At 42.2% G+C, this 16,367-nt stretch overlaps 1 protein-coding gene across 2 annotated transcripts in view; it reads left to right on the forward strand.

The window, feature by feature from the left end:
• rcan3 (regulator of calcineurin 3) overlaps nucleotides 1–16,367 on the forward strand; it is a 53,484-nt gene that overhangs the window by 11,450 nt on the left and 25,667 nt on the right. The window contains exon 1 of one of the 2 annotated variants that reach the window (XM_037746836.1): nucleotides 10,603–10,958. The exons of the other annotated variant lie outside the window; for it this stretch is intronic. Within the exon in view, the coding sequence (XP_037602764.1) occupies nucleotides 10,872–10,958 (87 nt within the window). The 5' untranslated portion in view covers nucleotides 10,603–10,871. Of the gene's footprint in view, nucleotides 1–10,602; nucleotides 10,959–16,367 lie in introns of those variants that run through there. 2 annotated transcript variants of the gene reach the window in all.

Genomic DNA, 16,367 nt, shown 5'->3' on the forward strand with positions numbered 1-16,367 from the left:
AGTTGCTCTTTCGTATATTCTACAAAGAGGCTGATCCCTGGGTTTATTTTGTTTGTTACCGGGGGACATACAGTAATAACGCACTGTAATATTAGAAATATCTCTTGGATACAGTTATTTAATTACCTCGTAAGCTAATCAAATCCAGTTACATAAGTCTGTTATGTCATATTGTACTTTCTAAACCTCAAACATATCCACATCTATTTAAAGATCCTTATATCATGTTAAATTATTTTATGTCATAGTTTTTTCTTTTACTGACACTCATACAATACCACTCCCACGCTTTCAGTGTTAAAGCTGAATAGATATTTGCTCTTTGATGTGCGATTGGTTTTGTGTACGGTTGCTTTGATAGAAGAGACTCATCTTACCCCGCCCCCTCCTACTACAGACAGGCTGATTATGAAACTATAAGATTTAGCATGCTACGTATTAAGCTGCTGTGTTATTTGTTCTTGGTCGTGCTCCTGTGAGTCTATTTAAATCAAGATTATTTTCTGGTTCAATCGGTCTAAAAAAAGAAATGTTCCTTTCAAGAATAGCAGTTCAAAATACGACAACAGAACATGATCTCTTATTTGACTGATGTATAAATGGACTGCCGTGAATTGAGGCGTAACTGCAATCAAACAGTCCATGAAATAGAAAAATGTTCTGCAGATAATTGCTTTTAGGTGCGAGTGTGTAAAATGAAGGAGCTGAAATAAACCGACAGGCAACAGTTTAGATGATCAGACCTTGAGGATTTATTTATTTATATTATTATATGTATTATATTATGTATTTTATTTATATTATCATATATTATTATTATTATTATTATTATTATTATTTATATTATTTGTACCTTAAAGATCTGTTTTTAACATGGACATGTTTTTTCTTTATAGAGTTGATTGGACTGTGAATAGGGGTTGGAATCACCACGATCTTCTTGCGATTTTAAACCTTTTGCGATATGCTGAGTATTGCGATAAGATATATATTGCGATATATTGCTATTTATTACCTTTTTCAACTGCAAATTATGCAGTTTGTCAACATCTGTTTTATCTAATAAGATACAGTTTTCAATTTTCTGTCACATATCTTGAGTAGGGAAGTGATGTGAGGAAAAATTTCCCACCAGTTAATAAACTTGTGACACCACCGTTACTGATTACACCGCAAAATATGACGATCAATATGTGTACCGCGGATGGCGTGTTTCTGGCTCTCCGGTAGAGCTTTTGCTGCGGGGCCGCAGGGGTCTACCTGGCGCCGCTGTGCCGTGCACACCGGCTGTGACCGCTCCGTCCTCCTCATGCCGATTGCCTCGTTAACGGTATGGTTCCCTTATAGCATTGGGTTTAAATCTGAAATATTGCCAAATAGGAGCGTTTGCTTCGACGCCAAATCCTTTGCCATCTCTCGGCCTGTCAACTCTCTCTCGTCCCGTGTGTGTGAAATCTGACTCCTGCTACTCTGAGCTGAGACTCCGTATGGAGCAGATGCATTCACTTTCAGTTTGTAGCGTCCGTCGTCCAACTATCTATTGATAAATTGGCGCTGATACGCCACCGGTAACACCGACTACCGCGACAAGCCTAATCTTGAGGTCAGAGGTCAAGGGACCCCATTGAAAATGGCCATGCTAGTTCTTCCTCGCCAAAATGTACCATAACTTTGGAGTGTTATTTAGCGTTCTTCCCAACAAGCTAACATGAAATGATTGGTATCAATCTATTCCTTATGCTTTCTAGTTTCATATGATACAAGTTTTCACTCTAGCGATATTGCCCAGCAAAATTATGATTCTATGCTGTATACATTTTTCTCCTACCCCTACTTGTGAATATAGAGACATTGTAATTCACTGTACAGTACTACTGTAGCTCCTCCTGGCCTGAATCCTTTTCTTTTACCTTTCTGTTTACTTACCGAACTCTGTTGACGTTTTAATGTTGTGTGACTCCTGAGTCTGCAAAGCCCGTTCCCCTGTGAGGCTGCTGCTTGGAGTTATTTATGAGGAGAGAGAGGTGGGGAGACCGGCATCCAAATCAATTTCTGCCGGTTGTCATTTACAGAAAAGGACTATTGACAGTCTGTTGTTGTTGGGGTTTTTTTTCTCGGCACTTGTTTTTCACTGTTGTTGTTTTCCTGGACAAAGGAAATACAATCGTGTGTGTGACTCTCCCCGATTCAATTTGGTTCTTGTTTGTTCCTGTTTTTCTTTAGATGTCTCATTTGTTCATTTCTCCCACAAGTGCTCTTCTTCCCCATCATTTAAGTTTGTGTCCATGTGCACCTCGCTTCCTATCAGTGTCTCCATCACGTTGCCTATTGACGGCCTCTACCCAAGTTAACTGCGTATGTGGGCCTGTGTGACAGCCTGTTCCTGTGTTTTCTCCAGTTTGTTAGGTTGTCTGAAGAAGATATGGAAGCTATAGCATAACTCTTTTTGCCTTTTCATTTACTTTGCTTATGGGCCATCCTTTCTATCTCCCTCTTTGTTTGCCTGCCTCAGGAAATGGCACCCACATCTTCTCAGAGCCGTGTCGTGTCTGAAGCTTAGACCACCTCGGGTCCTTCCCCGCCTGTTTTTGTTGTGTCTGGTATTCAGCGGCGATGCCTGCATGCAGGTCGGAGAGTCCCTCTAACCAATCCAAAGATTTGACCTGATTTCGAAGCGAAGCAATCAGTGGAACCATCGGCACGTGTCGCTCTGCGCTTCCTCGTCCATCCCCCTCCTCTCCCTCTGTCTCTGTCCCGTTCACACAGCTATACGGCAGCTCATCTCTCCAGCTCCTAAGCTGCTGGACTGGGTTAAAACACTGAACAGCTGCTGGTGGCCCACCAGATGTTGGCTGTGAACCAGAAACATACTATGCTGTCAGCTCCCATGTTAGGACAGTGTTTGTGATGCCGTTTGTAGAAGCACTGTGTACATACAAGCAGCTTTTGTCATTTTATTCATTTACTAATTTACATATTGATGTTGTTGAAAGGTATTCTCACACACATACTGTAGCTCCAGAGTGAAACCATTTTGGCACACTGGTGCAGCTCACAGTTAGCAGATCCATCTCTCTGTGTGTGTATGAAACGTATTCTCGTACAACGATTCGTATGATATCTTCCTCCTTTTTTTGTTCGTTTTCCTTTGAATGTCCAGCAACATTTGTCAATTTCCACTCGTTTTAAACTGATTTGACCGATCCACATACATTTCTTAGTGACTTTATAGAATAATATATCATATCATTATGAGATTATTTTCATTAAAAACGAATGAAACAACTTTGAATATTTATATCACACTTTCTATGAAACCCATATGGAGCACCTCCACGTTCCTGATAGAATATGAAAATTCAACATGTTTTAATTCACATGGCACCTTGACAACTAATTATCGGAGTCTGCAGGATTTCAGTAAGTAAACCCATAGTTAAAGCCCCGGAAAACTTTCAAACCTCAAGTATTTTTCTATAATCCTAAATATTCACTAATTTATATTCAAGTTGGGAGGAAGACAGACCTTTTTTAGTAAGAGCTGCAGCTAATCTTTATCAGGACTGTGAGGGTGTAGTTTGATCAGATTTGGCAACATAAGCAAACAACCAACAGCTGTTGGTTGTTTGCTGAAAGTTGCTGAATCCTGATTGGTGCTCAGAAGTACATAACGTCACCTTTTCCCACCTGAGCCCTTTAAACTAGTGAAAAGAGCACAGGCAACAGACAAAATGTCTCAACTTAAATAATTAAAAACTTGAGATCATGTAGTCACAGTCAAAGTATATATATATATAGGACTATTGGCCATTCTACATCTACAGTTGCATGTGCACATTTCCCATGATAACAGGCTCATTGTTGTTAATTAGGAGAAAAGCGTTGCAGTCATAGTCGGCCTCTGGGAGTTGTCTATCACTATTAATTAAAGCTTGATTGCCAGGCGTCGTGTAAAACTTCTCTGTCAACATTTTGTTTTTCATCCAAATCACTAAACACTGCAGCAGCCACATTCCCTCCCTCACATTTCATCCTGTCAGCTCGTCTGCACAACTCAAACAACCAGATAAAACACATTTTCAGGCTTTGAAGGATTGTTGATCGCGGCTACTTGCGTTCGTCATTTACATTTGATGGCTGGTGTCTGCACCTCAGGTATTCATGCCGTCCTTTGCACCTGACAGAGCCTCTCTCTCTCTCTCTCTCTTTCTGAGTCTCTTTCTATTTTGACTCACCCTCTCGCTATACTTTTATTCCCTCTGTGCCATCCTGCTCCTCTGTTCTCCCCCGCTCTTTCTCACCTACACTCTGTAGATCTGTCTCTCTGCCCTGTAGACACTCTTTTATCCTCCCATCCCTCTGTCTCCCCCTGGCTCCCTGCGCCTGTACTTGGCTGCTTGCTTTATAAATAGCTTGGCCTAGATTACAGCAGCTGCATTGGCGCTGGCACCAGGGGTTGGTTTGGCGGGGCAAAGAGAGGTAGCCTGGTGTAACAAGGGGTTGGCAGCAAAGGGATGGAGCGTGCATGTGTGTGTGTGTGTGTGTGTGTGTGTGTGTGTGTGTGAAGATCGTGAGGATAGTGCATGCCTGCAGTGGCCGAGCTCCAGAGTTTGTTTTCACACTCATTCCTTCCATTCTTCTGCTCACATCACTCGAGAACTGTTGTCATATTTTTATGCGTTTCTATTTCGGGTGAATTCTTGCAGTGAATAAATATGTGTGTGTGCATGCGTTCGGTTTGAATTCACAGATGATGCAGCACAAATACAGTATTATATTTGCATGCATTTTTTTTTATTTGTCCTCGTGTTTATGTGTTGCATTGTTTGGTTCGTGCATTAACATACATGTGTGTGTTATGAGCATGCGTATTCACCCCACCGCGATGATCCACTGCCCTGATTTCCCCCCTCCTCCTCCTCCTCATCCTCCTGCTCCTCTGCAGCGCTCCACTTCAGAATACAAATTCAGCTCGTCAGTGAGTCTGGGACACAGCGTCTCACCCTTTGAGCATCTCTGCTGCCTCCTGTTCCTCTTCTCATCTCTTATAAAGTGCATCATGCACGTTAGAGACTCTGCAATACCTAGATATCTACTATTAGCTGTGTCTTATCTATGAATATATGCTGCATGTACATTACATGCATTAGTTTTTACATGCACATGAAGAAACAGAGGTTAAATGAAAAAATCACAGCAAAGATTTTCTTCCATTATGATCTCCTGTGTATTTTTTATGTGCATGATGCAACAAACTTTAAAACCATAAGAATAGGCAGCTTCACGGTGGCATTCAGTGCATCACCATTCTTGCCAAACTTGAGACCTTGAAAATAGGGAGGATTTCAAAACCATAGCGGGGTGGGTCTGGGGAAAAATCGGGAGGGTTAGCAAATATGTGCATCACTAGAAGGAATAGTTTGACATTTTAGGAAATACACTTATTCGCTTTCTTGCCGAGAGTTGCATAAGAAGATGTAAAGTAAGCTTTAGAGGTGCTGGTTGCCTTTGATCAGCTGTTTCCAGTCTTTGTGCAATGCTAAGCTAACCAGCTGCTGGCTCAGATATACAGACGAGAGGCTGGTATCAGTCTTCTCAATCTAACTCACACCAAGAATACATATACAGTGTACCGTAGTAAGCTTGTAAATTTAGTCCAGAAATGAAATATCAACCATCTGCAAAAGTGACATCCTAAAATAAATGTTGATATTAAAGTAAAAACACCTACTGCGACTGTGATTAACACGTCTTACAAGGTGGCAGCATTTGAAAGGTTATAATTATCCACATTTGGTAAGAAATGAGCAGTCGCTCCTCTCAGTTACACATTCTCATTTGAAACGGATAAAGAGTGTGTTGTATTTTCTGACATGGAGTCTTGTTCAGGGCGTGCTGACTGTGAGATCTAACAGAGGGAATTGTGAATGAGGAGACGAGAATTGAGAATGAGGAGGAGGAGGAGTAGGAGGAGAGCCGCAGAATTAGGCCAGAGAGGAAGAAAAAGTGCTTCATCATCCACAGCGATCCGTCCTCCTTATCAGCTGTGACAAAAGGGATTGGAGGAGTGCGTTGATAACTGAAGACATTTAAGTAGCCTATACATCCGACACACTGCACTGTATGTCACTGGCAAGTACTACTGTATACAGCAGCGGTTCACAACCTTTTTTACTTTCTTTCTCAGACATATTGGGGGCTATAAGATGAGCTCTTCATGGACACCATCCGTCACGTTCATGAATTGATTTTAATGTAGATGTCATTTAACACTATTACTAATATAAAAGTGGATGGTGCAATATTTCTCATCATACAATTGAATTGTCAACGTTTAGGTCAGTTGGCTCAAGTTTGCATTCGTACTACAAGCACATAGAGCGGCAGACGCTGGATGTTTTAATCATTTGTCCATTAGTTTAGCTACTGTATTTCAACTATTTTTCAAGTTTTAGTTATTTCAACGATTTATCCATCCCTGTTTCTGTTTAACATTGGCAGCATTGGAGCAGCTAACGTACGGGGGTTCCATTGAGTTACGTTATGGCTCTATTCAGTAAAAATGAGCGGCAAAGGTAAATTCTATTGTTATCATGATGTGTTCAAATGTAATCTTGTAAAATGTTGTTTTTGGTGAGGAACTTGAAGGAGGTGTTTTCACAGCATTATAAAATAGATAATAGAGTGGGAATTATGACATGTTTAACTTACTAACTTTAGCTCTAAGCAGCTTATAATACATCATTATAAAAAGAACATTTAAATCTAAAAACAACAACAAAAACTATCTCTATCTGCCGATATGGATCATCGACGATCGGCAATCTGTATCTGCGGCAAAAAAACGTGATCGGGGGGATCTCTAAAAGTTATCTTTGCTGCCTTTTTTTCTGCTGATCCGTGACTCAAAACCTTGATATGATCCGATCCGTGACTCAGGAGGAGGAACATGATTTTTTCACAGATTATCTGTCTCATGCACTACTGTCAGGATATAATGACAGTTTTATAAAATAATCATCATCATCATCATCAATCATATTTGCTCAAAGTTACAAACTGCAGCTTTAAGCATCCATTACTTGTAGCTAACCCTTACGACTTCTCTGCTAGTTTTCATGCACTTTCTATTACATCAGGTGGTGTTCAGGTGTTACAACTGACTCAGGCAGAGGTGTGAACTGTGCAGGCAGCCTCTTGTAGCTAGTTTGTTATAGTGACAGTAAATTTACTAAAGACCACCATCACACTAATTTGTAAACAAAATATATAGGGAGATATTTTTTTTATTAAATCCTTTTCTTTTGTTAAAATTAGCAGAGCATCTCCAAAATCTTTTTACATTTCCCATGGCAACTGCAGTTACCCTGAATACAAGTACTCACTGCTATTACAGTGCAGCAGTAACACTTAATAGACTAGTGTTAGACTAGATTAAACTAGTCCAGACTAAATGTGAGGTTAAGTACAGGTAGGATGAGCACCTGCTCAGCTGAAGTTTCCGTCAGCAAAGACAGTCAATCTCTAACATCTTCTGTTGACCCAAGACTTTGTAAATAGGGGCAAGTGAAAAGAGAATTTTCCAACACGCCATAAATAAAAGATCACAGCGTTTGGCGAGCGAAGGCTACGTTAGAATCCAGAAAACAGAGTGGATTTAAAAGAAAAAGCGACACAGGCAGGCGCACGCTGCTTTATCACTCCTGAGCTCGTGATTAATGAGCTGTGGGGGTGATTTTTAAATAATATCTAAACCTGTCAGGTAACGTCTTCTCTACTGCCTGCTCTTGAAAGAATAAAACAGATTCACTCCGAGCAGATGAAGCAGCTGACGATGCAGTTCAGGCTCAGGCCAAACACGTTATAGAGCGTCTGATATGTGGTGTTTTAGCGGCGGATTGTTCCAGACTGGCTGACTGACTGATGCTGTCTGGTGGAGGAATGTCACAGTCATGCTCACATATCTCAGTCATGTTCTCCGTCTGCACAGCGTGGACAATGCCTGACACACACAGACATAAATAGCCCTCACCGCCTAGAGCCTCAATATTAATGGCTTATAGGGGACTTAGCTGTCTCGGCCGGCCGGGCAATTATTATTATGAAACGGAGGGATGGAGAGAGACGGGCAGGGTGATGGAAAAAAAAAGACATGCTTTATTATGCAATGGCATAATGTCTGTGGGAATTTTTTTAATGATTGGTCTTCAGCTGAAGTGGAAACTCGCACTGAATCATCATAATTAAGAGAAAAAAGGAGCTGTGGCAGCAGTGGTGCAGTCGGCTACATCAGCTGCTTTATTGTGAGTGATAAAGAGCCTCGGTACAGTTAATCTCCAATCAACAAGTCAGCACTAAAAGTACAGTTCAGCTCGCTGAGAAGATCCTTTAAACTTTTCATATCAGAGTCTTTCCAGGATCTATACAAGAAATCTGCCCTGAAGACTCTTAATGCCCCAAATACATTTTCAGAGACAACAGCTTCGGCATTGAACCCATCAACGTGACCGCCGTGTACCCGTGTTGTTAGTCTGTTATTCTTAGGCCCATGAAGCCACATACCATGTCAACTGAAGGCAGCACTAACTCTGGAGCATGCAGCTGACAGGCATGGTGATGTAATAATGCCTTGACAGAGGAAAAAAAAAGTGCAGTAGATGCCTTCACTAAGCGTTGTATTTTGGACGCACAGTGTTGTGGATGTCTGTCAGTGAGCCAGTAATTTGAGTGCATGGTTTATACAAAACAACATCTTATAGCAAATGTAGTAAAACAGCTTTTATATTTAGCTCTTATATGTGTGTACTTTGACCTCAAGGACATTATCAGTGAAGTATAGTTGTGAATCTTGTGTGTACTGCTTGTAATGTTGTTGGTAGGTACACATGTGATGGACACAATAACAAGAACACCTGGACAGTGTAATGCAGTGGTTCCCAATCTTTTTTGGTCATGACCCCAAATACAGAGCAACGTCTATTTGCGATAACCCGTCACAAGGCAGTAGTTGTGAGCTTAAGTTGTGAGCAGTTGAATCGAAAAAGGAATTTCCCCTATTAGTGTTTCATTTAACTACTTTTTTTGCTGCCGAGAGAAAAAAAAAAGCTTGCAGAAAAGCTTGAAAAATAAACAGAATTGATACGATTAGTCGATCGACAGAAAAAAAAAAAAAAAAAGAAAACATCGGCTAGTATTTTGTTTATAAATGAATCATTTAAAGGAGAAGTGTGTAACACTGCGAGGGAACTATTAGCAAAAATGGAATATAATATTAATAACTATGTTTTCATTAGTGTATAATCACCAGAAACTAAGAATCGTTGTGTTTTCATTAGCTCAGAATCAGCCCTTTGTATCTACATACGGAGCGGGTCCTCTTCACGGAGTCCGCCATGTCGCTCCGCCATGTTTCTACAGTAGCCCAGAATGGACAAACCAAACACTGGCTCTAGAGAGAGCCTCACGTTTTTACGTTACCTGAAGAACATCGTAGTTCTCCATCACGCTTGTGAAATTGCGGTAACGTGAGCCGCAGAGTGCTAAGTGCCGCCGTCTGACTTCCATTGCTCCTAAAGTACTGTTGTTATGGTAAGGATGGCCTCTGAGCGAGGCGAACGGCGTTACCACGCTTTTGCACTCGGCGGCTCACGTTACCGCAGGTCTTGGAAAGGGAGGAGTGAGCGGAGGGGTACTCGGTTGGTTGCAATCTGCAACCACACCACTAGATCCCGCAAACCCTACACACTGTACATAATGTTATTTATTAAGTACAAATACCAAACATGTTCAGCTTCTCAAACTTGAAGACTTGCCTCCTTCTCTGTTTTATTTATTTGTAATGGAATGCTGTTTTGGACTGTTAGTATGACATAAAATGTATTTATGGAGTATTTGTGATGTGGATTTTTCAAGGTTTTCTGATATAGTTATATAATCTGATAATAAGAATCATAGATATGACCTTGTAATGTTCAGTTTTTAATGTGACTGTGATGGTTTTAGTTTGCATTATTATAAGGTGGTGTTTATATTATTTTGTCCACATTTCTCTACAAACTATAAGCCCTATTGCCTCCACACGTCACTGACAGCCTTAAGCACAGTTATTGCTGAGTTTTTACATAAGACTTGAATGTTATATATATGTGCTCCTGGTATTAAGTCCACCCCCTGTGGTGACGTGTTCTGCATGTATATAAAGAGCATCATTGAAAAGGCATGAATGGAGAATGACAGTCTCTCAGTTTGGAGGAGTCAGGGTGACACTGATGCTGAGAGAACTTGATGTACAGTTTGGGCTCATGATGAACTGAATTTTTCCAAAACGGTTGTGACACATTTTTTTTCTCCTCCAGCAGCAGTAGAGCAGCTCATTGAACTTAACAAAAAAAAAAAAAAACACGAACAAAATACAAGAAAAAGCGGAATAAACCGGACCGTGAATTCTGCAGCAGTGCCCCCTGTGCACGGTTCGTCGGAGCTTGGCTGTAGTGGCGTAAAACACCACGAACTTGAGGATGATGATGACGTCAATGTGGAGCCAGAGGGAGGGAGGGCAGGAGAGAGGAGAGAGAGAGAGAGAGAAGGAGATGAGAGAGAGAAAGAGAGGAGGGAGAGAGAGAGAGTTTGTGCGTCTGCTGCTGCAGCATCACTCTCAGCAGCGCGTCAGTGCAGTGAGGAGTCCAGCAGCAGCAACTCTCTCTCTCTCCAGCTGATCAAACCCAAACCAAGAACAGTCCGCTGGACTTTAACCCTCAACTTCCTGGAGGAAAGAAACCCAACAGACCACTTCAACCCTACTGCTACAGCACAGAGGAGAAAAAGACTTTGACTTTTTTTTTTTTTTACCCCCTCCAAACCACGAAAAGGGAATGCCATCGATAAATATGAAACTGGAGATGGTGACCATCATCGCCTGCGAAGTAGACCTCGAGGTGTTTACATCAGACAAAATGCAGGTACGGTTGGTTATGCACAAAAAGAGAGAGAAATTACGCACGGTTGGTTGTGCCCTTTGTGGTGTGGTTGTGCAGCAGCAGCAGCAGCAGCAGCAGCAGCGTGCATGCTCATCTCATGCCCTATAGGAGAAGAAGAAGAAGAAGAAGTAGCATGCATGTCTTTGGTGACGTTGAATGCAGCCCCTCTCTCTCTCTCTCTCTCTCTCTCTCTCTCTCTCTCAGACGAGGATTTTTATCAATGGGAGCCGCAGCTCGCCGAGACGCACGTCACGGCACACTTTGATTGACGCGTGATGAATTGCAGAAATGGGTGTGCAAGAATGGGACACACATAAACACACACACACACACATAGACAAAGAAAAAAAAAAAAAACGACCCCTTATAATCTTAATGCACCAATTGTTGTGCCGTTGTGTACGTTTTTGGAGCGTGAGGTTGATGCGCAAGTTGAATGGTTGAATGGGAGGGTGTGATGGATTGAATTGTCCATGCAAGGCACATGCAGAGAAAGAAAGGCAGTTTTTAGACGCAGTGGCGGACAGACCCTCTTTATCTCTGCTCATCCCAGCAGCATTGCAGGTGCACAAGGTTTGGATTTGGGAACATAACGATTCAGATCATTATTATAGCCTATAAACGTCACATTAATGCTAAAATACTGTAGTAGGCTTTAAATAATCCAATGATATAGCCTGAATGGTTGTGATTAGTGCCATAAGGAAATGCAGTAGGTATAATGTTTGATATGAAAGCAGTTTTTTCCTCTATAGGAAGGAGAATATCCCAAGAACTCCTTCCTATAGAGAGGAAATAAGGCTTTCAGAATCAAACATACATCCAGCTATACAAATGATCATACAAACATAAAAAAAAAAATTCATAGTGTGTGAGAAAAGAATCGTTTATAAAGTGCACATTAGGTTTACAGTTTTACCTGTCTCTATAAAAATGGACTCAAAGTACATTTAGGTCACTATAAAAACCCAAGCACTCCCCCATACAGTCATATTTTATTGACTTGTCCTAAGGGCAGGTGCAGGTATTCAATATATGAGCCCTGTCAATCACAGAGCAGGAAAAAAAAAGCAGTTGCACTTAAATGTGTCCAAAAGTGAGCCCGGGGCACCCCAACCTTTGGCACCCGCAACGTGCCAGTTTTGGGTCTTAAAAGGCCACACAGATGGTCTGCCAATGCTTGGCTCACCCTCTAAACCCTTTGGAAATTCCACGTCAGAATATATTCCCCTCACCTGCTCGCCTGCTTGTCTGATTTGACTCATCAACCAAAGAGACGGAAAGAGACGCAGGAAGGGGGGGAAAGAATAAGCTACAGCAGTGCAGTGCAGGCAGCCGGCCGTGTAGGTGCTCCTCAGTGCTGATGTGCTCTCTGGTTTGGTGGTGAAGGCTCAATTCAGCTGTTTTCTGTGTATCCAAAAGCAGCAGTTGCAGGTTTAAAAGAACCCAGTGACCCCACCCTCATCCCCCACGGCACCTTGGTCAGCCATATTGTATCACTTTTGTGTGCTTTACTAACCGCACACTAGCTGCCCAGGGGGATATGTGTGTGTATATGTGAAATGTTCTTGTGTCCGACATGCCGTGAATTGCACACAAGAACGGCATGTGATTGTAATCTGATGTTACTGAGAAATCCTTTAACATAACAAACAATGCATTTCATTCTCTGAGCCACCCCTGTGGTCTGCGTTTCCCCCCTAGTGAGGCCAGGCAGCTGCTGTGTTTGCTCCCAACTCTCATTACACTTCCAAACCACTGCAGACCAGGCCAAGGTGAAAGACACCAATGTGCCACCCCTGCAGTTGTCCTGTAATTATAGCATAGCGGTCATAATCTTGAAGATTTCACAGGGAAAATAGCAGTCTGTGAAACCTCGGTAGGTGTTTATTGTGGAGGGTTTCTGCTGTATACAACAGATGATACTCCTGATCGTGACATATTGTGAATGCCTCTTCGTTTATGCCTCTCTGGATCACACATTTCGCTTATTTATTTGTGATTTACTTTAATGAAACCTGGTTTTAGCGCTCTGAGATCCTCCCCCCCAGACAGGCTTGACACAGCCGCGGGCAAGACAGTCTGATCAGAGCGCAGTCTTCTTCACTAAAGCTTCCTGTCAAGCAGCTCTTATCAGCAGACTCACCCAAAGAAAAGAAGGTCCGCGCACAATTAAAAGAGCAGACAAGAGGGCTGACTTTCGAATGGCACAAAGAACACCGCTAATCCCGGTTTCTGGCACACGGAGAGTGATGGAGAGCGCCGGGGGAGAGGGCAGATTAAAGCAGGGCACGTGGGGGGAGCGGCCTCTGATTGAGCTCACCTCCCTGTCAGCCTGCTCTTGTTTTTATTATCATTCAACAAGATCTGAGCCGGTCTGTTTTTATTAATATCTCCGATTTCTGAATATGAGAAACAGTAATCTCAAGGCTCCTGTTTTGTTGAGGTTACTAATATGTGGATTTGCGGCTATTTATAGACACTCCACAGAACGATTAGGCGGTGGCAGCGGTGCTTGAATGGGCGACGTGAAGAAAATAAGTGAATGGTTTAATTAGATGAGATGCTGTGCGACTGGTTGTGGTGTTTTGGAGCCATTGTTTTGACACGGATGAAATGGCTTTGCCTTGGCTCCATCCCAGCTGGTTACATCATTAATGAGCCAAACACAGAGGCGGTGGACAGAGCAGGTTGTTGTTGCAATAATGGCAGAGCTGTTGGTACAGTAGGCTTTCATACCAGAGTGCTTTGTGTCCATTCTGGAGAAAACAAAAGGACTTATTGTTTGCTGTGAGGTTTAGTGAGGTCGGAGCCGTGGGCGGACGTTGTAGTATGTGTGTGTTCGTCACAGCGGCACTATCATTACCTGGAAAATGTGGCAGCATCAGCAGATGATAGCACAGGACACATGGTGAAGGTCATAGCACGTTGGCAGGCAGCGAGTGTATTAAAGAGCGTGACGAAAGCCTTTACGGTTACGTCGCATGCTTGATTTGATGCTGTGGCGTTTACATCTTATTTATTTATTTATTTATTCACTGGCCAGTTTGATGGGTGCCCATTTATTCGCTCTTTTATACACGTATGAATAATTAATCAGCCTGTCAACCTGCTCTTTCTCTTGATAAGTGCCTCTCTGGCTGCCGTCTGTCACTGAATTAAATGTGTTTTAATTAGGATTAGCATTGGGAGGAAACAGGATTTTGACATTATGACCCATTCGCACACTGTTATAGAGAAACATGCACAGAATGGCTGCATTGCAAGCCACCAAGGACAGCTGTTTTCCAACTTAAGCCCGCTCTCCCACACACAGACAACTGTATAACACTGACACAGTCACATACTCCAACCACAACAGTGAGTCAGCGGACTCGCAGTCCTATACAGACAAACACCTCTGTCAGCAAACACACACACACACACACACACACACACACACACACACACACACACACACAACTCCTCGCCGAGGACGCCTGAAGAAGTTTCCGTCCACCTGGGTCACTTTCCATTTGTCCTTCTGTCTGCCTGTCTGTCCCTTGTGTCATATGTCCGTTCTCAGGCTTTACCATCACTGAGTTTTGAGGAAGGAGGAGAGATTTGATGACTAATCTGCTATTTGTAGTTGATTTTGCTGACGTCTGTGATGTTTCCCACTGTCTTTTTTGATACACACACCCCTTTACATAATGGGCTGTCACTCCCTTTAATTTGTGACGGTTATTTTGAGCATCTAAGCAACAAAGAAGATACAAAACAATGTGGCATTATGTAACTTTATGTGTTAAGTTATAAAATGTGGAACATTTCACACTATATCTAGGTAGACTGAATTAATGGCTTTGCAGAGGATAAAGATTAAATGAATGGATATCATGTTTTTATTGATCTGCAAAATATTTTCTCGATAATTAGTTTGGCTTATAAAAATTGTGAACAATGCCCTTCACAATTTTTTAAAGCCTGTTGTGTTTTTTTTGTCAGACCAAAAGTCTAAAACCAAACGATTTCAGTTTACTATCACATAAGATAAAGAAAAGTAGAAAATCTTCACAATTGAGAAGATAGAACAATGTTATATTTGGCATTTTAGTTTGAACAAATATTTTTATTGGGGCTAGATGCAAGAATCATAAATTGCTTGTTAACAGTGACACCTGTGGCCGTTAAGTCAACGACAGTCAGCGTTCTGTTGCTCGCGCTTGTGCTCGCACTACGTAGACGTGAGCGAGCATCGGTCAAAACAATTGGGCGACACACACGAGACTGAATGTGATTGGCAGGCATCATGTTGATTAACGTTAGCAACATTAGCCAGCTGAAAAACCACAATATCACTATATATATTTCACATGCTTACCTGTTAGATTACCTGTCCAATAGGAATTTTGCAACCTCGGGGGCCGTTTTGATACCCAAAACCAAATGAAGGCCACTCCATGAATTGAAGGCCCGGCCGATGTTGATGTTATTTTCCACCGACGTCGGTCACATTCCTGTTTTGCAAGACGGGCCTCACTAGATATACTGTAACTTTGTTTTTTCTGTGCTTCTGTGGAGTTTATGTTGGAGTCTGTGTTGTGATGGGGGCTGGCCGTTTGTTGGCGTTGGCGGACTCCATTTCTAACCGAACGTTAGCTATCATTGCACACTGTTAGCCCTGAGGCGTAGCTGAAAATAAAGGAACCCGTGAGAGCGCGCATGACGGAAAAAACGTCCCGCATTCTTCACATTAAAAGCAGTCCACAGGCTGATAGAGGAAATCCAGAAAGTCGCGGAAAAGGTTAGGTTACAACCTGTTCACACATTGGCAATAAAAAGCGATTAAAAAATGTTTACACATGTAAAAATGTACATACTGTACCTATAAGATGAATCAGTTAAAGTTGAAGATGGACTAATCCATTAATCGTCTAATCATTTATCAATCAATAACGACCGATTAGTCGACTAAGAGGGGGCAGCCCTTATCCCCTGCAAGTCCTTGACAGATTTATTGCCCGTCTCAATTGACAGACTTGATCTGCTCTTGTCAATCGTTGGCCATTTAGTTAGTTAGCCATTTTCTCTGCAGTGTTTTATTATTTAGAGAAAGGACACCGACAGCCCTCTCACTCCCTACTCATCAAACATAAATCAGGTCTGAATTTTAATATGATCCAGGCGTCCAGCATTTCAAAACACTGTTGTGATGACCATTTGTTGAGGTGAAGGCAAGAGGCAGAGGAGCAGCGGCAGGACAGACAGGATGGATGTAGACGCTGGCGGTATCGGGTTCTGTGCTGGTAGGAAACCAGATCTGCATCTTGGCAAGGTTGAGCGATCCCAGGCCAGAGCAGTGGGCTCAGGTGTGCCTGCTCCCCCAGTCTGGCCACTAGGCAGGTGGAG

The sequence above is a fragment of the Sebastes umbrosus genome, chromosome 16 (genome assembly GCF_015220745.1).
Source record: "Sebastes umbrosus isolate fSebUmb1 chromosome 16, fSebUmb1.pri, whole genome shotgun sequence".
Lineage (NCBI taxonomy): Eukaryota > Metazoa > Chordata > Actinopteri > Perciformes > Sebastidae > Sebastes > Sebastes umbrosus.